Here is a 22768-nt window from a genome sequence, read left to right on the forward strand (position 1 = left end):
CACGCTAAACCTTCTGCTGAAGAACCAGTCCTGCTAAGAATGGACAATCATGCCAGTCATATATCGCTTCCTGTGCATGAATTTTGCAAACTCCACCGTATCCATATGCTGTCTTTACCCCCGCATACGTCGCATAAACTCCAACCACTTGTCGTTTCGTTTTTTGGAACATTGTCGTTATTTGGTCATACAAAATGGAATACGACTTATACATGAAAAGTCACCTGGCTGAAAAAATTACACCTTAGGAAGTCGCGTCCTTATTACGGGAAAGCATTTAACAACGTAGCGTCCATTAGTAAAAGCAAGACAGGATTTAGTTAGTTAGTTAGTTAGCTAATGGCTATAATCCAATGAATCCTGACGTATTTTGTGATGAAGATTTTCTACCAGCCGAACTGCTCCAGTTGGGAGAACCTATGGCCATTCAAGATCATGAAGTGGCAATTGATGATCCAGCACCTGGCCCAGTCATTAGTGCCTGGCACATTACGTCAAGATGATTCTGCAGTCTCTATTCTTGATTTTGTATCGCAACTACTTAATTCGCTAGAAAAAATCGATACTCACAATACAAGACAAAATAGTAAGAAGCAGCATGCAACCATTACATCAATATCAACACCAATAAAGGAAAACCTAATAGAAAAAGAAAACAGACTGCCTATCCAAAGAAAAAGATAGGGGAAAGGTAAAAAATATAACTAAGGGCAAGGGCAAAGGAAAGAAGTCGAAAATACCAAGGAAGGGGACTGAAAGAGTAAAGAGGAAAGTTCTTCAGGAATCAAACGATTCTACCTCTGTATCGGACGTAACTCTATCTATGCTGATGATGTAGGAAATTTGTGTCTATTGTGTCTGGAGCAAAACCATAAGAAACTTGTTCAATATTCCACTATACATAAGTAACAAGCTTATGTATATGGACACAAACTTAAACACTGTCAAACAGGAAATACAATCCTACAGTAGAAAGCTACCAGTCTAGACTAAATAGACACAGAAATGAAGTGGCCCCGCACAACTGTAGGGATCGGGGAGTTTAAGATTCTCTCGACTCTCGACTGGATGTACATATTTACAGACAGCGCCTAAAGGGTGACTCATTGGAGCAGCTTTATTAATTTAAAATGAAAATACAATTCAAGAAAAAAGCCCACAGATTGGACTATTGTATATGAAAAGCATATTGCCAATTATGCAGTATTCAAAAGGAAAAAATAATAATAATATATATGGCAAAACAGTTTGCCGAAACCGCTAGTAGTACTCTAAATTATAATTATAATACTCTGAATGGATAAATGAAAACTTATTATTGATTGGCTACACCACTTTATTTCTTTTGCAATGCCTTCTAAAGAAAATCCAATTTAATTAATTTTAGACAATCTCGGGAGTAGGGTTCATGATTTCTCGAACTTTTCAATTTCTCGGGTCTCGAGAATTCTCGAGGTTAATTTCTCGGGTTGTCGAGAAATTTACATTTACGTACATACGTACGTTACGTAAATTTCAATTTCAAATTTATACGGCTATTCACTCATGCATTTGTTTTTCGAAAACCGTAATACATATGCTTGGTTTTTTCTTTGGGTCACTCAGCTTATAAAATGGAAAACTTAAAATATCGCGTCATTTACAAGTACAAGTACGAGTTCCACCATGGCACTAGTGCTGCAGAAACGGCTCGAAGGATTAATGATGTGTATGGTGGTGGTGTCGCAAAAGAAAACACAATGCATTTTTGGTTGCAACGTTTTCGTTCTGGAAATTTCGACCTGTAAAACCGTGGGCGGCTGGAGTCCAAGGTTGGTAATGAAGAATTGAAGGCTATTATGATAGCAGATCCATCGCAAACCACGTCCGAGTTAGTTGTAGGTTGCGGTGTTAGTGACAAAACTGTATTAATCCACTTGTAGCAAATTGATGATTACGGCAGATGTGTGTTGTCAGCAATTGAGAAACCATAATGGAAAAGCTAGCTGCTAACCAACCGAGGATGGTCAATGGCCGTAGGCTACTGCTGCTTCAGGACAACGCTAGACCACACACTGCACAACTGACATTTACCAAATTAGAAGACATTCAATTGTAATGTCTAAGACTTTACAATTGCTCCCCGGATCTTGCTCCAACAGATTACCATTTTTTTTCGAAATTTGGATAACTTACTGGGACAAAATTCAAATCCGATGGGGCAGTCCAAAGTCCAAAGATTTTATTGATATGTCCAAATGTTCCCGTTCAAATGTTTTTTTCAGTAAAGGGATCAATGAAGTACCTATAAGATGTCAAAAGTGCATAAATAGCAATGGTACATAGTTTGATTAAATAAACATGTTATATTTTGTAAAAAAATACTTCAGGTTACTCCCTTACAAAACACCACTTTCATATGTTAGGACCTAATATTATTCAGACTTACAGCACCATTTTTGGCTGGTTATTTAGAAAAAATCTACCTTAAACTTGTAAACAAAAATAGGTATGTAAATGTAAAGGTTTCTGTAAAACAAAAAAAAATACATGAAAGAAAACCTTAATATCTTGTATTATTGCGCCGCCACGCAATACAACAAACGTCAATTTAATTTCGATATAGGTACTTGATTTCTCGAGTTCTCGACTTTTCTCGACCCGAGAATTCCAGGGAAATCGCTGGATGGAAATAAACCCTACTCGGGAGTCATGTCACTCTTAATGCATTATACTCGACAAACAAACTTCACATAAACTTCAGCCACTGGTTTTGGCTTTTTTGATCCTCTAAAATACTCTAACAAAATATATAATCAAGAATGTGATAATTACTTGTCAGATCGTTTTGGGAAGCCGATTACACAGTGCGAAATCGTTGAATTGACACAAATACTTTTAAACGGCGCAGTAACCTAGAAAAAGCAGCAAGTGGTTTTAGGTCTGCAGGTACATATGCCTTGCACCCTAATGAATTTGATTCAATTAAGTCATACGTTTCCCTTAATAATAATCTACAAACAATAATATTGCCCGCACAAAGTCATATAGATACTGGGCCTCCAAATAATTAAGAAACCGACATTCAAAGGAACAATCAACAAGCCGTCAATGATGACGCTGAACCTTTTGATATCAAAGCCATTGTTGATACACAGATTGTACAATCAAGAGAAAATACGTTAGTTTCACTATCCAAAATCAATGTTGCATTGCCTATACCTCCCAAAATATCTATATGCAATATTAGAAAGAGAAAATCGATCATTCTAACAAGCAACCCCGAAAAGTACTGCACCAAAATGGAAAATAGAAAGTGAGCAAAAATTAATACTGAAAGAACAGATTAAAACTTAATGATAGAAAATATACAACCAATGAGATTAAAGAGTATTGAAAATTTTCAAAAACTGAAAGTGTCAGAAGACTGGTGAAAAAAGTAAGAAGGAAAATTATACATACTTATGAAATATGCAATAGGATAATTGGATATATATCCATCCCTCTGAAGAAGATTGTATTATGTGCTACAAATGTGAAGATTGGGCATGAAAAATGTACAGATGGACAGTCAACATCGGTGGTTATAAATGTGATCACAATTTTTCTTTCAGTTACTTAATGTTTCATTTTATTGAAAAATTATAAGTGTTGATTAGTCAATTAGTTAGATAGATAAGCAAACTTGATTCTAAAGCAATTAAATTTTGTATCCAAATTACGCTGTTTTATTTAAGTTTGTAATTTAATTTTATATAAGAGAGTGAAAGTAATAGAAAAACTATTAAATGTTGTTTAGTTATTTCAATAAAATCGTCGTTAATTTAATATCTTTATTTAATATCTTCTAAATTGCTTTTTAAATCTTTCATAATGGTAATCATCAGTAGCTCTCTCCCCTTTAGCCTTTTTCACTATTTTATCTACATTATCATCTATTACATTTGTTTCAGTCTTTATAACTTCTGGTTTTTCTTTCTTCCTTTTCTTAGAACTATCATTATCTATATTAAATCTATTGTGTTGTACAAAGTTAACAGCCATGTTTGTAGGAACAAACTGCGATGGCCCATCCTTTTTGTTATGTCTCTCCCATAATAATTTCATTTTAGCTTCTTCTGTAGCTTCTATATTTTTTATTTTAGCATCAATACCTAAATCTACTTCAGGAATGCCACTTAACATTTGGTTTGACAACATTTCCTCCGATCTGTGTGTTGAAGTAACTCTTAAATGTTCTGGCAAAGATAGCAATGCTGCTTCTTCAGGTGACAAATACTTTAAAGATTCATTTTGATCTAAGTCCTTCTGGGTTTTATTGTGTCCCTCTAGAAAATAAAAAACAATCAATACATATCACATAGGGGCCGTTCAAGTATTACGTAAGCACTATAGGGGGCGGGAGGTCTTTTCTTTGCTTATTTTGGATGACATGGGGGTGGGGGAGTCTGTATGATGATTACGTCATCGGTCGTAATTTACTTTTTTACACGAATGGCAACCCTCACATTGTCTTTGGTAAAAAAACAATACATTAATTGAAAAATGTTTACGTGCCTGGGGGGAGGGGTAAGAGCTTTGCTTACTTTTGCTGACAACGGGGGATGAGGGGTAAATAATTGTGATAAATCTGCTTACGTAATACTTGAACAGCCCCATACTATAATAATATATTACTTATTAACATTCATATAATGTATGTCTATTAAACTTATATATACAAAAAAGTCAGAATGTTGTTATAGGTAAAGAAATTAATTCATAGTTCTGTGATTTTAATAGTGTAGGTAATGTAGTTAGTGTAGTAGTAGATATAGCAGTGAAATTAGTTACTTCAGTCCTTCTGAATTGCAACACTTTATGGTAACATTGAATGGTACTACCACACATCAGATGAAGATGTGAAGTCTGTGGTGCTGTTCAAGCATATAGTGGACTGTCGCTACTTTCCACCACCACCTTTCTTTGTTTGCTATTCCAGTTATATAGTAGAAAATATAAAAAAAGTTATTAATATTTTTCTACTCTGTTTGCATACATGGGGGTTTTACTGTGGCTAATACCAGATAGAAATCAGACATCCTAAAAGTTTATTATAACCTGATGATTTTGCAATTTTAGGTTACATACATACATATACAAATACAGACACATCGAAAACATATGACATAGAGATAGAGCTAATATCTAATAGAGCAATTAAATTATCTCAATCAAAATTCAATATCAATTCTGTATATAACAGACTTTATAGAACTATAAAGTCCTTCTAGTTTCTAATTAAAGAGGTGGGTCTAATTTTGTTAACATGTGTATCTATCCTCTATATCTGAACAGATAAAAACCATGGCTCCTACGGATACCTTCTAATTCTAGTCTCTGAAAAAGGACAAGCACAATAGATCTATGCAGGTTACAGCACTACAGATCTTAGCACTGAAAAATCCTCAATAAAACTAATAATTTTTGGACCTGAGTAATTTTTAGGTTTTTTTTTAATTATAGCTATTTCTATTATGTATATTATTATTTATTAAAAATTATATAATAATTTTGTTTCTATTAAAGACTTGAATTGAATAATCACTTATTGAACAATAGAGTATAGAATAAGTCCAACCTAACCTAACTACCCAAACAATCACATAAATGATGCACAAATTATGGTAAAGATGGTAAATGTTACCTTTTCGTTTAACCAGCTGCTCCTCAATGTACTTCATCATTTCTTCATCTTCATCCCTCTTGTTCGTTTCAGCCGAGAATTGCGTACCAATACCAGTATCATAGGCGTCATCGACCTGTTTGACTTTACCACTTTTCAAAGCCTGCATATTAACCATACCACCAGCCTTCACTTTAAATGGATCCTTGAAGGTCATATCCTCCTCAACTGCAGCTTTTTTACCTGTAGCTAAAGCAACCACACTCACGCCATTAGGCCTTTCCCGTAGTTTCTGAATCTCTTTAGCTTCTTCCAACTTCGCCAAGATGTGTTCTTCGTCATCAGATTCGTCGTCTTTTATACGTTGCCGCAAACTCTTGGGCCTTTTAGGTTTAAATTTTACTTCTACAGTATCATTTTGTATATCTGTTTCGGCCATATTACTGATGACAGTGCTTACTGGCAGTCTTACTTCTACTATAGACAAAGGTTTACCATTGCTTTACCCACAGTAATTATTTACGCGAGATAACATAATATATTCTCAATCAAAAGCCAAAGAGTATACTATATATACCAGAGGATACAGTACAATAATAAAAAATCTGTTCGCAACACAATAAAATATACAGCTTTACAGAGCGAGAAATAGAAAAGTCTTAACTTTGGTCTTAACAACGAGATAGTGATGTCAATTCGAGTTGTGCTAAATTCGAGTTAACTTGAGTTGTATCCTTTCTAATTATGATTGAGGCTGGCGACAAATAAACGAATCAAACGAACGAAAAAACGATTGGTTTGGTATATAGAATATATGTTGTTAAAAATACTTTTAAGAATGTTAAGTTGCAAGAAAATATTTTAGTTTCTTTTTTCAGAAAATACTTTATACCAAATGTTTCTTAGTAAAAAGTATGTAATATTATGTAAAGTATGTAACTGTGGTAAAACGTATTTTCTAGATGTAGTTTCAATGTTGATTATGAAATTAAATAATGTTGTATTATTATAATAGAGTAAAAGTTGATTAAGACTTATTGTTATAAAAATTAATAGCATATTATAAAGTATTGATATGATTGTGTGATTTATATACTTAACTAGTTTTGTTAAATCCAAAAATCAATAAGTAATAACTGTGACTTTCTCATTACTTCGCTAATTTAAATATGTAAACTATAAAAAACATTTTTATTTCAATACCACCTAGGAATTTTGGATATGATAATTGTCCTAACAAAGAGTTGTATTAATGAACAAATATGCCAAAAGGTTTTTGTAACAATTTAACTCAGATTCTGCCTGCTAACTCAAATTTTGTAACTCGAGTAATTTCGATAGATTTTTTCTCTGTGGTACATCACTAAGGAGGAATAGTATGGAATGAATCATTGATTTTTTTTCTATTTATTTATCGTTTAGGAAAAACAAAGGGGACTGTACCCATACAGCCATAGGTAGAATTGATAAGTGCATGAATGGGCGATATTCTGTATACTCATGTAGACTGACGTTTTAATGTGTTTAGAATGATGTAGAATGACTAAAATGATCTAATAAAAGAAAACAATATTTCCACACATTTTTGAATTTTCAATAATTTTATCAACTTTTATAAAATGAATGAATACATATTTATGTAGTTAGCTAGAATTGTGTCCTTAAACTATTACGTATAATTAGTTTATTAAAAATTAAATTAAATTAATTGCCACACATCCCTGAAAGTCATCTTTGAAATTATCAAAAAACTACTTATCAGAAGTTATTACAAAGCAAGCGCAAACGTTTTGTTTGTTCACAGTATTTAAAGGCTCGCTGACGGACATTCGTATCAGTTGTATTATCTCTACGAAACATATAACCCGTATTGTTTATGTGATAACTAGGAAATGTCTAATATTATACTACTGCAATCTCCGCCACCGAAGTTGGAAGTTGTACAGAAGAATATATTTCGAAAAGAAGCATTGGAATTTATTGCTGAGCTGCATAATGAATTCGACGTACAAATTGAGACACTATATAAACAGAGGCTCTTGCGATCACTTGAGGCTAAAAGCAATGCAAATTTAGACTTTAAGACATCACCAGAGAGAAGCGACAAATTATGGAGAATTGCAGAATTACCGTCCAGACTGGAGTAAGTTTCGAATGTTTGAATAAACTGAAACTCATGAATAGAAAACCATAATTGAAACTCAATGTTAATTATTCAAGTCAACCATTACAGATGCCTATGCAAATAAAATATATGAAATTTTTTTTAGACTAATGTATTCTTTTTCAGTATAAACTCGTACTTGCGTTCTAGTACTGGTACTTCTCTGTTTAATATTAAGTAAAAGTATATAATAATATATTTATGAGTTGCATTTAAAGAACATATATCATTTCATGATGTCAAACTAAAAAGTATTATATTTATAATACTTTTCAAAAGTATTATTATATTTGGTGTTAACTCTTTAAGGAATGCTAATAAATTAAGTAAGAGAATTATAATTGCATGGTTTGATGTAAAATAATGATAACCCTCATTAACTCAACAATGCCAAGATAAACAGAGTTAATAAGTATAATAACAACTGATGTACATTTTTACATACACATATATACACAATAACACATACATAATTTATTTTGTTTTAAATATTTTTCTCTAAATACATTCATAGTATACATTGATGGCACCAAGAATAAAAAAAAACCAATCGTAGTCTAGAATACAAATCTATTGTGTGAGAATTCAAATTGGGCAAAATTTGCCAATGTAAGAAACAAAATCAAAACTTATGTGTGTAACATAATAAATTATTTTCTGTGATTATTTCTGCACACATATATATAGATAAATAAATACCTTGATATGACTGAGTAATAATGTGATTATCTATATTATCTATTGAGTTGTTATTCTAGTAAAGAAATAATATTATTATTATTATCAATGCACCTACATTTTCTTTGTAGTATATGATTTATTTATATTATTATAATAATAAACAGCCTTCAGAAAAGAAACTAAAAGAAATTGGTATCACAAGCAAATCTTTATTGCTAGAAATTGCATGAAAGTATTGATGATTTTTTTTCACAATAGTTGCAGTTGCAGTGGATCATAAAATTTGGACCACTATAATAAGGTACTTCTGGGTGCAGTGTTAACACTAGACAAATCTATTCAAACTAATATTATAAAGAGATTTGTAATTATTAATTAACTTTTTTAATCAATAATTTTGAAAACTAGATTATAGCTTAGTGACATGGCCTGTTTATTTCTTAAATAATTAGATGTTCCTACAATAAATGCACCTATTTATAGCTAGAGACTCTGTATTTAAGTATTTTGCTTTTATTATTTTTTGTTACTTAAATATGAAGTATGTGGTTTTAGAAATCGTCACTTAGACCTTGGGGATGTGTCAGCATCAAACACAGCTCATTTTGTATCAGCACTCAATTCAGATGTTCAGGGTATTCAAGTGGATTTTGATGATGGGCATTGTCCGACATGGAAAAATCAGCTTGTGGCATTCCAGAATATCAGTCTGGCAGTTAATGGGAGACTTCTTGGTGCTCCACTCAGTATTGTCACATCACCAGTATTGATGTTGAGACCGAGGGCTTGGAATATGTTAGAACATAATATTTTGGTAATTAATTACTATAATGTTATGAATGAATTTATTAATTGAATTGTACAATTTTGATGTATGTGTATGTCACCAAATATTTTTGCTAATACAAAGCTATTTATTTTAATTATTCTTCTGCTATCCTAAGGGTTCACTGACTTGTCTCAAGTATTCTTACTAATTATGTTAAAATTTATATTTTTTATATGGAAAGAAAAAAAATACAATGACATTAATAATAGTCTAAAATATGTGATTTTAGAATATTATTGAAAATAAACAATGTAAATATAGCTTGGTATGTATAGATAAAACAATTTATATTAAAAATATTTGGAAATAACAAATTTTGTACCTATATATTATATGTTAAAAATTAGTACTATTATAAATTTTATATTCGTACTATTCCCACTGTTGTACAATAGACAGAAACTTGTTATTGTATTTGATTTTTGGTAAACCTATTTATTTCAGATTATTATATTATATATAAAACTAATTAAATGACTGGACTTCTTTCAGATTGATGGCAAAGAAGCTATTGGTGCTCTTGTTGATTTTGGCATATTAATGTATCATAATGCCAAGAAACTCCATGAAGCAAATAGTGGTCCATATTTCTACCTCTCCAAACTGGAAGGTGCTTCAGAAGCGAAATTATGGAATGACATATTTATATGGTCACAAGAAGCTCTAGGGATACCACAAGGAACAATCAAAGCATGTGTTTTGATTGAAAATATATATTCAACTTTTGAATTGGATGAGATATTATATGCACTCAGAGAGCATTCTTTAGGGCTCAACTGTGGTATTTGGGATTATTGTGCGTCCATTATTGCAAAATTTGGTAATCATTGCCTTTTATTATTTATATTATTAGCACACAAAACAGATTACAATCGGTACAAGAATTTGATTAGGAGCGTTAATACAAAACTGGATTGTAATCCAACACTTGTATGCCTGAAAGCTAAATTATATAGATGCATGAAATATACACTAGATAAGCCATATAGAAAGTAATATGGAACTACATAGTACTATGAAACATTTTGTTAATAGAAATTTATTTATATAAAAAAATAGTTACAATATATAACATAATTTAACAGCACTTTAAATTGATTGTGTATGGTGGAACTTCAACTGTCTCCAGAATTGGAGCAGTGTTGAATGGAAGGTTTCCAGGAAGAACCATATGGAGGTCAAACTGAAATGGTGCATAGCAATAGGATCTGGGATCTTCAGTCAAACAACCCCCTTTCCCTCCAACTTGCCTATTATCTTACTGTATATCAGCGGCCTTAGACTTGCGTGAGTCAGTAGCTGACCTGGTGCGCTATACAATTTCAAAAGGTCTAGTATATAGCCATGTCCAGAGTTCAACTCATTATCACACACGCGTTGTGAACGATCGCGCGTCTGTCTAAAAATAAAATACACTTATTCAACAAGATAATAAAATGGCCTACTTATACAAGACTATACTCTGAAATACATATCATGTACGACTCCAGACATAAAATTCTTTATAAATCATTTACTGACCAGCCAGCCTAGCACGATTGCAATTTTTGTTGTTTTATTTTTCATAATAAAATACAGATCATATTACATAATTGATTCCGAAATGTGAAATATATTTAAAAAAAATTGGGTTTATCAATTACAAATAAAAAAGACATAATTTCTCTTTATAACATTAGTTTAAGGAGAGGACGACTGAAGAAAAGATAAATGCACTGTGTGAAAGATGATACGCACATAAGGAGATTAAGCTTATATGTAACGGCTGATAGGGTCCGGACCCCAAATAATGATGGATATAATTAAGTTTAGACAGTCTCAGTATTTACTTGTATATTATAATCCTATAGTATATGAGCACCTTTGACTAAGAAATTAACAAGTTCTAATGGCAGCGCCATACTTTTTAGTTAGTCTTGTATAATTCAGTTATTTATTTATACATATTTATATTGTGTTTGTATAAAAATGCGCCTTTATGAATTTATATATTTTCGACAGGCGACCGCAAAGAGTTCATGCTGCCAGATAGAAACAAATATGTAAACATAGATCTGCACTTCCTGAGCAGCTACATGAAACTAGTTGTGAGTACGTGCCACGCTCGGGGAGCTCCTGCCACCGGTGGGATGGCTGCCGCAATGTTGCGGTCAGGCTACGATGGCACGGACAGAGAGTGAGTCAATTTTGTTTATTTTATTTATATACTCTTTCTTGCATAAGATATATTACAGGAAACGAAATTAACAGAGTAATAATATAAAAAAATATGATTTCTTAATAAATTATATGTTAAATAATTACACAAATGTAATTTTGTGACTCCTTGATAAGACTGCTCACTGACTGACGCAGGGTGATGACCACGTTGTACCTCTACGACAATTTGAGCAGCTCCTTAGAACTGTGAGCGAACATTTTATAATGTTACTTATTGTAGTGTTTTTCAATCGTGAAAATATTTTCATCGGTAAAGAGGATATTTCTGTGCCTTTCGCCTGCGTATCGCGACAGAAAGCGTTTTGATCGATCCACTCTCTTTAATTGTAAAGATTGATTTAGGGCATGTCCTGTATATCGATGATAAGCATCGAGCTTCAGGTCTTGTTTTATAACACGCGATCGACAGAGTTCTAGCAGGAATCTTCATTTCTCACAATAAGATGTTTAGCTTCCTACTGTGATTTCGACGAATTCTGGCTTTAACAGCATTAACAACCTTTGTAGTTCTAACAGTACGCGGCCGCCCCAATCTTTTCTGGTCTTCGATAGACGAAGTGTTGTTGTAGCTATTGATAATACGATATATGAACGTACGGCTGATACCAAGTTTTGAAGTGTCTAGAATATAATCGACGGCTCCATACCCAGTTTGTGCAAGACGATCCCTGCAATCCTATTTTCTTTAACACCCCATTCCATATTGTAATTTGATAATGAATAAAAAATATGTGAAATGGCGCAAAAAAGAAGGAAGTTTTTAAGATAATATGCATGTTACAAATTCAAAATAATTGAAAAAAAAAAACAAGTTTTTATGTAACAGTATTTATGGCCAGATTAGTTAGAGTTACCTATATATATTTTTGAAAATACATACTTGATTTTATAGTGCAATTAGCACTATAAAATCAATCAAAAATTGTGAAGCATCATATAGTTAAGTGTACTAAACAGCTAAATCACCGAGGTCGTCGGTAAAAATTAAGTTGTTATGGTATTTCAGATCTAAAGCGATTATTAATAGGATCCTTGAAGCGAAACTAAAAGAAATTGAAACAGGTGTCGATGGTTTCATGGTATACGATTCACGCGTGGTGCCGTACGTTAATGAGGTATGTAACGACAATTTCTTATTACATCTTATTTATAGACATTAGTTTTTGAGATGTTGTGTAGCAAATCTTATGATAGAATCTTTTTGTCTGTTTTCAATAAAATCTGAATTATTCAATTCTGCCTCATTGGGGATAACAGTCTGGCAAGTATATTCTTTTCGAGATTTTTATACTTCATTATTGATTTTTGGTGTGATGTGTTAGAGTGAGGATATAAAAGTGAGTGAGTGAGTGTTGAGGATATAAAATCCTCAAATAGGAACTTTATTATGATTGTTTTTGTTTAAGATATATCATTAAATTTAAGATTTTTGTTAGTTTTAAAGTGTTGTTATTTTTTTTAACTCTATAATAGTTTAAAAACTCTATTTTACACAGCTTTGGAAGAAAAATGGTGCGATGTCGAATCAAATTCATCGCAAGTTTAATTTCAATATCACCGCCAAAGATCTACTCACAATACCAAGCGGAGGTGTAACACTGCAAGGGTTGCGGCACAACGTAGCCGTCTCCATACTTTTCATATATCACTGGTTGGCAGGGGTTGGGCATTTCTTCTACAGCGGCAATGTTGAGGATTCGGCTACGGCAGAGATTTCTAGAAGTCAAATCTGGCAGTGGATTCGATTCTCGGTTAGTAAATAAATATTTATTGATTTCAAATTAACAGCCTTTCACTAAATACATATATGTTACTTACATAAAAAAAGTTTTTTTTGTCTGTATGTTTGTTCTTGCTAATCTCTGAAACGGCTTTTACGATTTTGTCGGGACTTTCAGCCGCAGGTAGCTAATGTTTAAGGAGTAACTTAGGCTAATTATTTTTTAATTTTTTTTAATTAAAAAATCCACGCGGACTAAGTTGCGGGTAACAGTTAGTAATGAATATTAACGGTGTTTCAACTAATATTATAAACGCGAGAGTGAGTTTGTTTAACATTAACGTAACTAACAATCAACGGCTTAACAAATTATCATAAACTTTAGCATATAGGCAGCAAAAGTGTTGGATAACGACATTCAATTAATTTAATTTTTTTAATGACTTAACAACGCCCGCTATAGCAAATAGAGTTTACCATAACGTGGTCATGGCTGGGTACTATTTTCTATAGAGGCCAACGTGTAGTATTAGTATTTTAATTTTAAATGTGTCAATATGAGTTAATACAATTGTTCAATTGCTAATTAGAGTCTGTACCGAATAATTTATATTCAAAGTTCAGTATTCTGTTATAATTGTCTGTTTAGTCACAACCGTAAAACAAGGTCAACATTAATTCTACAATTCTTTTCAAACGTAAAATTGAAGGTTAAAAGGAAAAGGAAGAAAATTCGTATTTATGCAGCTTTGCAATAAATGGAATTGGATTTTTTTTGTTATTCATGAATAACATTGATATTTTTTTGTAATTCTTGCAAACATTTGTTTATTTTATTAGAATACAAATCAATACATGCTTCTTAGTAGCACCCAATTTTCAAATTGTTAAAAATATAGTTTAAGAACGATTTCACTACTTTAATTTGACTTTCCTTTTTACAAAATCTGCGCTCTCTTTATAATATTAATGTAGATCACGTAGTTATCATCCTTTAAAGTTTATGCTTTCTCCAAAAGAGTTTCGCTAAGACTATTACGACCTATGGCATGTATTTGTAATTTCTTTATTGTAGTGTAGGACCAACAAATATTTGTCTTGCGATCGCCCGGGGCTGGATTAATTGGCCAACTAAAGGTTGCAAACAACAGTTAAAAGACATAGATTAAACTGGTGGTAACTTGAATATGTAACTCTATTGGTATGAGTTGTAATAAAAATTTCCTTTCCAGGCTACCTTAGAAGACGACCCAAATATATGCGTCACAGCTAAATTGGTGGAGAGAAAGGCAACTCATTTTGCAAACCACGCACACAGGAACCTCTGTCGTTCAAATGCCGAGAGGAAACGACTTACAGCTGCAAAGTATATGAGCATGGAGTTATTCCTTATGCGGAACCCACCGGAATTTATAACTAGTTATCTGAATGATAATCATAAGTACAGAACGTTGCATAACAAAGCGTTATTAAGTAATTTGTAATGCCTAATGATATGAGGTCAGTCTTAAGGAAATCCAAAGCATGTGCGAAAATGCCTATTTATTCTAGACAATAAAATCTCTGGAAACTAATTCAATACGACATTAGATTGTGCCGATTCACAATTTTTTATGCTCTTGAATTATACACTAACGTTTTAGTGGAATTTCGTGCTCAATTAAATAATTGACTGATGTTGTAATTGGTTAAGTCTCCATTGTGTTTCAAAGAACAGTATAGAACTGGATTTCTTGGATGGATGGAAATCTATATTGAGGTCACATTCCAGAGTAGACTTGCTGAATTACAGTAGCACTTAATCAGATGAGAGTCATAAATAAAAACCAAGACAATCATAACTAAACAGTACATCAATTTCCTTTGCATATCATATGCATCTTGCATTTATCAATTTCAAAATAGATTCATATGTGTAAATGAATACTTTTGTGAATACTCCACCTGAGATTACAGTCGTGAAAATATTCACGTTTAGTCCAACATGTAGGTATTGTGTAATCAACCACAGTTCGAGTTGTGTCTTTATAGATCTTTTTGGAATTATTAAGTTATATTAGAAGATAATTTTGGTTGTGGAAGGTAAAATGTACCTATGGTAACCTTTAAAGGTCGTATGAAAAAGTAAATATATTAATATAAGATTATGTAAGTACCAGTGCTCAATTTCTATCGCAGAATTAAAAGATTTTATATATCTTTACGCGGTCCTTTACGGAATACGCAGAGCCAAATGCCATAAGCTTCTACCTTTATATACAACTGTAGAAGATTATACTATTTTATTTAGTTACCTATTTTGCCAAAGAACGTCCCAATACCATATATATTAGCAATGAGGATACCCTGTAGTTGATGTGAGAATAACCAATGATTCATATATGTATATTGTTTAGTGGTAGTCCAAACTCACGCCCACGCGTGAACAAATCTCGTCTGACTACCTTATTTATATATACGGTGTATCATAACTAAGAACTTCATCAATGAATACTTGCAAACTTAAATACAATTTTTCAATATGAAACCAATAACATGATTTTTATAATTTGGCGTTTGTTTGATATAAAGGTTATATTAACACATAAAACAAAAATACCTTCATTCTATTACACTCTGTATACGTGACTTTTTAATATTTGGTTATAAGTTCAATATAGTTTGTATGGAATTAGATTTTATGATTGTACCGCTCTTATCGCATTAATGAAACATAATACTGTTGTAGTAATGGAATGTATTTAGCATCTATTTTATATAGCTAACATCTCAAATAGTAGTCATGCTAATATGAACATTAAACTACAAATTACCTTTTTGTCTATAACAATGTTTAATGCTATGACATTATTCAATCCCGCTTAAATAGCGGAACAAATTAGAATAAAATCGAACTTTTATATATGTAGATCATCTGTTGATTTAACAGAAATAAGTATGTATAAGTTTATTTGCACGGACCAATATACACGTATAATTCAATTTATCGACTGATGCCTATTTGGAACACCATACATTTGGTAAGTAATAGCAAATATTTGCCAATAATTTTGTTATTGAAAGTAAAAAATACTATCTAAATCTTGTGATGAACTTCGTACCTAGATTGTTGAAAATATATTATTATGTACATTGTTTAAAATGTTCCGAATGCGCTACTTAATCCATATGTACTGTGATATTATGTTATTCTGATTTAGTAAATTATTTTATGACCGATTTGTATCCACATTGCTGTGATATTTTATATATGTGCCTGTTATTATACATTATTGTTAATAAAATAATAAAAATATTAACTGTTTTATTGCAATACTAAGATTAACTATTTCATTATAATATAGATAGGTTGTCGTATTTGTTTTCGTCAAATCGCATACATTGAACTAGATGTTGCGAAAATTTAGATTCATTACAGACACTTATTTAAATCTACCGTCAGTTATAGTTTGAGCTGAGAACTGACAAACACTCTTATAAAATGATAATAGTGTAAGAAAAAGGTTCCAAATGTTCCTTACATTCATTGAATAACTTTAAACAATGCTTCTATGACCCTGTCAACCAAAAAGATTTGTATGCTTCCAATATAATTTCAGGAAAATCTATCATTACATAATTAGGTATAGTATGGGGAAAGTATGATTCATGTGGCTTACTAATATAAATAATTACGACTTACTAGTGAAATAAAACTACAACGGCAATATTTCAACAATTATAATTATCTCAAAAATATTATATTTCAAAGGTAAATCTTAACTTATTGGTGAACACAGCACGAAGCTAGGTGTAGTCTCATATAACATTAAAACTCGTTATGTATGCGAGTTTCATTATTAATAATATTCAAATTGTCATAGTTAAAATACAAATAAAGTAACAGCAATTGCCTTTAAAATACTGTTTAGTGGCCAATGCTAATAGTGACAAGTAAAATATTCTAAAATTCTTACATATCTCATACAGTTGACTTGACTGCAAATAACTTGAACAAAACGAAGCGCACATTGTTATTTTAGGTAAAATTGTTATTACGCAACGCAATTCATGTCGTAAAAACAATGCTCAAATTATTTGTCGTTGTCTATACTATTTACTCAACAACGGTATATTAGTGTTTTTCAAACTTTTCCAGCAACAAGTAACAGAGGTTGTGTACCCACGTCAGTGATTTTTTTAATGTATTACAGTAACTATCTAGGTGCTGACGTTGCTATTTTTTATACTCATAACACGCAAAAATTACTTCATTAGGCAAATATTGAAAAACACTAACCTATTACAGAACAATCATCACACATTGCAATAAACAATCATTCATGAGGATATGTTGATTCTTTAACATATGTATTTAATTCTTTTGCAGTTTGAGGGGACTTTGACAAATTTTCGACCCCTTTAACCTCGGCTTCCTTAATCTCAAGTGTAATTTTTCACGTTATATGGTCAGTGGTGGCTAAACTAGTGAGAGATGATTGTGTTATTATTATACTTGCGTTCAAATAAAAAAACATGTATTGAATACTAATCAGTCATATTTAAGTGGATAAACATGCTTTACTTAATTTAACCCAGTTTACTTGCAATAGTTAATATTATTTTTTGCGGAAAGAAATTACGTAATATTTGCTGAGACCCTTCTCTCCCCCGTGAGATTGGGCGAGATTCGGAACCCCCGAGACCCTAGATTGGACCAATTATCATGCTGTTTTGTTTTCTTCGCGACCTGAACTGATCGATATGATTATGGTTAAGTTATCACTTGTTAGACATTTAATTTATTCGGAGATTACGTCAAATATTAAATTTTATAATGATGATTAACATAATTATCAGTCCTGTTATTATTTTAATAGTAATATTTATTCTATATTTCAAATTTAGATACAGTTACTAGCGACATCTATCATCAATTTAGGCTTACAAATATATAGAGAAGAGCTAGGCATCATAGTAATGTTGGTATTCATGTACATATATAAAATTTTATATTGTAAGAAATATTGAATGAATTTAGAACTGAAAAAGAGAAAGATAGGATCTTTTCTATTTTCAGTTCAAAGTCCGTATATGTTAAATTATCGCTCAAATTGTACAATAAGATATAACTATCAATTTTTCCACTTTTCCAGTGGTAAGGTAAAGCGAAATTCTTATTTCTGCTAGACCAACTAAATTCTCTAATTCATTAGGAAATCCCTAGCATACTTCTCACTTATATATAAATTGTACCCAATAGTAATCGATGTTACATTTATCTTGATATACCACTCTCTATATTTGTTTTTTGGTCTATCTGTCAACTTTGAATCCGTAGATATGAGAGTTTGAAATTACATGAGCATTATTCACAGCTGCAGCTGAATAATTTGCTATTTTACTAAGTTTAATTAGTGTGATACTGTAATGTTGCTAAGATATCGAACATCTTGAATTTTGTTCACCCCCAACGCGTTGTCTGGCTAGAGCTCGTGCAAAGTTATTATCTTCTGCATGGTTTGCGTTTTGTTCCTGCAATGACAATGCAAGCGCATGCGCTAGTGCTTCGTCTTCAGTCTGAAATGATATATATGATGAATATAATATTGTGCAAACTAATAACAAAAAACTACTCTTATGAAAAAAATATATAAAAGGGGAACATAATGCGATTGAGATATACCAAGTGGTATTTAGTGAGCAAGAATGTCACACACCTTGTTTAAGATTGACAAGGCGCATGTTTTAGCAAGTTTCTTTAATCGTTAATAAAAGTGTATAGTATTGAGTGAGGTAATAAAACGTGAAATGATAGTTACCATATTCCCTTGTACGTCATTGAATGACGCAACATTTGTGGCGATTTGCGAATTTGAAATCTTGTTTTCGGTTGCTTTTCGACGTGCTATAGCTGCATTACTGAAATAAATACAATATACTAAGTATGTACTACTTTATGAGCTAGTTCAGATAATGTAGAGGAAAAAATATGAAATCAATGCTGAGATTAGCTAAATATATGCTGTTAATCAAGTTATTGTCTAGATTTTCCTTGTAAAGCATGTGAAGACACAAACATCCGAATGTGAGGCTCAATACAGAAAACAGAGTGCAATTTATATATCGTGTCTATTTTTTTATAGTAATAAACTAAGTGGTCTGGCAACTTGTTGCCAGTCTAGTTATTTACTTAAAAACAATAGGTTCGAAACATAAATTGGACTCTTTGTTTTCTATATATATATGAACAATGAAAGGAACTGATCACATCGTCGGGTGAGGCCTGTGGTACTTATGGATTGCTTAAGTATAAATTGTCAAGACTTTTATTATAAAATGCTGTCCTATTCGCGTACCCCCTATGTAACATGTAAAATTAATGAAAGAAACAATAAAATAAATCTTATTTTTAACTAGCTGTACACGCGACTTTGTCTACGTGGATTTAACTTTATTTTTCTAAAATAATAGTAGCCCAAGTTACTTCTTGTTCCATCAGCTACCTGCCCATAAAAGTCCCGTCAAAATTGGTCCAGCCATTTCAGACATTAGCCGGAACAAACAGACGACAGACAGACAAAAATTATAAAAAATGTTATTTTGGTGTATGTACCATATTTATATTCATATGCATGTAGTAAAAATGATTATTTCAATATTTCAAACAGACACTCTAATTTTATTTATATGTATAGATGTAGAGATATATACTTACGCTGCCTGTCTTCTTTTGGCCGCTAGTTTACCCTCACAGGAATGATCAGTTGTGTGGCGATGTCTCAAGCAAAAGTTCAGAGTGCATTCACCACATACCAGCGGTACCATTTCTTTCGTTTTACACCCTTTAAATGAACATTTATTTGTGAAAACCTGAAATATAGATGAAAAAAATGTTTAGGTGTATATAAAAATAATATCGGTAATTAATGGGACAATCAAACATTAATTTGAGGAATTTGAAACTAGTAAAAATAATCTGAGAATATATAAGCCATCTGTGGACCATATATAATTTAAATACAAAGGATAAAACATATTTTATTCTAACAAAATACTTTTTATGCAAAATGAGGTTCCACAACATATCTGTTAAAGGCCATTTGCAGGATATATATACTGATATAAATAAAAATGAGGTTAGTGCCACCACATATAACTACCAATAAATAAGATAAAGATGTATAAATAGCAGGGATGTTATAGATATGAAATTTCAGATAGGGATAGGTTTCGGATATAGGAATGATTATTATACCGGATATGGATGGGGATATGAAATTATTTCGGATTATCCATTAGTTTCGATTACGGATATAATTTTTTTAAGGAATTTCAAAAATAAAATACAAATGGTTACATAACATCTCTCAATTAAGCTCCGCCTCTATCCAATAATATCCAACACATTCATATTGGATTCAGATACGGATATTTCTTCACATCGGATATCCGATAGTTTTGTTTATGGTTATGGAGCTCCCTAACATCACTAATAGATAGTAGCACTTTGTATAGTATGCAAGGAAAATGCCACAAAATTGTATTATAATACCTTATTCCTTCTTTCTCTGGCTGGATCTGATGTGCACTGGTTGTCTATGTGTGCTCCTACAGCCACATCAGGTGGTTCGCCACGCCGGCCTGGCACTGGTGCACTACATAATGGGCATACAGGCACCTGAATATCTCGAGTATTTGGTTCAGGACACTCATGTTTTGCATATGCAAAATGGTCAGAGCTGAAAAATAAAAGGAGTCTTATTATAGATTTATGAATTTTCATAACTTTTAGATTATGTTTTTGAGGTGCATCTATTTTTTTTATTGTAAATATTTCATTACTGTTTGAAATATTAGTTGACTTAAAACAAAGATTTTTAACACATGCAATTGATATTGCAATTAAAAATGGTAAATCTAAATTGATAAACAATAACTATATAACAGAACATCTATTGTATAGTATATTTATAGGCAATAAAAATGTAACCAATAACTGAACCATGAATGATTTATAAAAAAAAATATTGGTGGACTTTGTAACTCTAATAGAAACCAAAAAAAATAATCATTAATTGTGTAAATTAATGATTATTTTTTTGTCTGGTTTTCAAGTGGATTTTTGCTTGTTTATCTATAACACAGCACAGTCAATTTCGTTGTGGTTATCACTAATGTACTGTGGTTCTAAATTTAAATTTCGGTTCAGTTTTATTAAAATCAGTTTCCAAACAAAGTTATAAGGTTTACAGGCACCGCTAATACTGTAAATATTGATAGGCTCTATGTTCAAGTGGTTTAGGATATCACCATATTCTGATAATTGTGGATTCTATTCCTCACACAATGCAAACATTTTTATTCATAAGTATGATTATGTATAATGGTCTGGGTGTTTTCTATTTATATTAAAAATACATATATAAAAGTACAGTTATCTAGTACACAACTCAAGCTCTTCTTAGCTAGGGACTTGCGAAGGGTTATAATTACACAATTATATCATGTTGAATATACTACAAACAACAATAAGAACAAGACTGATGTAGTTGATACAAACTAGTTTAATTATAATATTTGTATAATTGTAAGATTATTTAATTATATTCAAATGTTGTGCAATCATTTGAATAAAATTAAATAATTATAATATTTATATATTTATTATATTTCAAAGAAAATTTATTACTAATACTCAGTTGATGACTATGCTAATTTGGATATTAGGTGTAAATAATTTTGTTACTTATTTTAAATATTGTTTAGTGTCTGGATACTGAATTTATATCCATTCTTATATATAAATAATGATTGTGGTGTACCTACCAGAATACTTCACGACAAGCACCACATTTCATAGGTAGGAAGTCTGGAAAATATACATATTATATCATTACAACATAGGGGCATTGTGGGTCTAGAATATTAAAATTTAGTTTACAGTGAGCTATAGAAAGGATTCAACATTAAATTTGGGCTAACCAGTGTCATTTGCATATGGTGATGATGAAATATTTCTCGGTCAGTGGGTCGTTCGTTCTGCATAATCATTACTTCTTCATACAGTAAGAAAACATCATCATTATGACGAAAAGCGTTAAAAAACTATTTAAAAGTAAAAATTTACCACCACAGATTGCTGGTAAACTTTCAGTAAAAGAACTAGGAAACAAAAGGGTTTATTTACAAAACACTCACCTAATTTATTGCATGATTGGTACGAACAATTCTTGCCAATATGAGGAAATTCCATTTTAAACAAAGATGAAACGATGTAAGGTTCAAACAAGTTTGAGGTCACCAAAACAATAACGTAGTTTGTAAATGTCTACACTTTATATATTTCTATCACATGAATAGTAATGAGTCATTCACGTCATGAAATTCACAATCATAATTCGTAATTCACTTTTAATTCTCGAACACTCGAATCTAAATGATTAATGAAATGACAGAATTCAAACGAATAAATAAATGATGACAAACGATACATGTGACATTGACAGCAAACATCTGTCAGACTCCCTG

The 22768-nt window shown here is 31.6% G+C and overlaps 3 protein-coding genes across 3 annotated transcripts; 1 reads left to right on the plus strand and 2 right to left on the minus strand.

The window, feature by feature from the left end:
* Positions 1-3674: 3674 nt before the first annotated feature.
* Positions 3675-6084, minus strand: LOC131842225 (splicing factor C9orf78). The gene is made up of 2 exons (XM_059190760.1): positions 5666-6084; positions 3675-4307 (listed from the first exon to the last, which is right to left on the minus strand). Exons 1-2 carry the CDS (start codon positions 6081-6083, stop codon positions 3817-3819), a joined length of 909 nt encoding a protein of 302 aa, XP_059046743.1. The 5' UTR covers position 6084; the 3' UTR covers positions 3675-3816.
* A 1178-nt stretch (positions 6085-7262) lies between these two features.
* LOC131842219 (malate synthase-like) lies at positions 7263-16541 on the plus strand. Its single transcript, XM_059190754.1, has 7 exons — positions 7263-7787; positions 9045-9303; positions 9811-10138; positions 11320-11494; positions 12545-12653; positions 13035-13289; positions 14491-16541. The coding sequence occupies exons 1-7, from the start codon at positions 7537-7539 to the stop codon at positions 14740-14742; spliced, it is 1629 nt and encodes a 542-aa protein (XP_059046737.1). The 5' UTR covers positions 7263-7536; the 3' UTR covers positions 14743-16541.
* A 422-nt stretch (positions 16542-16963) lies between these two features.
* LOC131842197 (AN1-type zinc finger protein 2A-like) lies at positions 16964-22688 on the minus strand. The gene is made up of 6 exons (XM_059190729.1): positions 22439-22688; positions 22067-22109; positions 20793-20979; positions 19956-20110; positions 19060-19159; positions 16964-18817 (listed from the first exon to the last, which is right to left on the minus strand). Exons 1-6 carry the CDS (start codon positions 22491-22493, stop codon positions 18674-18676), a joined length of 684 nt encoding a protein of 227 aa, XP_059046712.1. The 5' UTR covers positions 22494-22688; the 3' UTR covers positions 16964-18673.
* Between the last annotated feature and the right edge of the window lie 80 nt (positions 22689-22768).

Source organism: Achroia grisella, unplaced genomic scaffold (genome assembly GCF_030625045.1).
Source record: "Achroia grisella isolate CSIRO2021 unplaced genomic scaffold, CSIRO_AGI_Agris_v1 utg215, whole genome shotgun sequence".
In the NCBI taxonomy this organism is placed as follows: Eukaryota; Metazoa; Arthropoda; class Insecta; order Lepidoptera; family Pyralidae; genus Achroia; species Achroia grisella.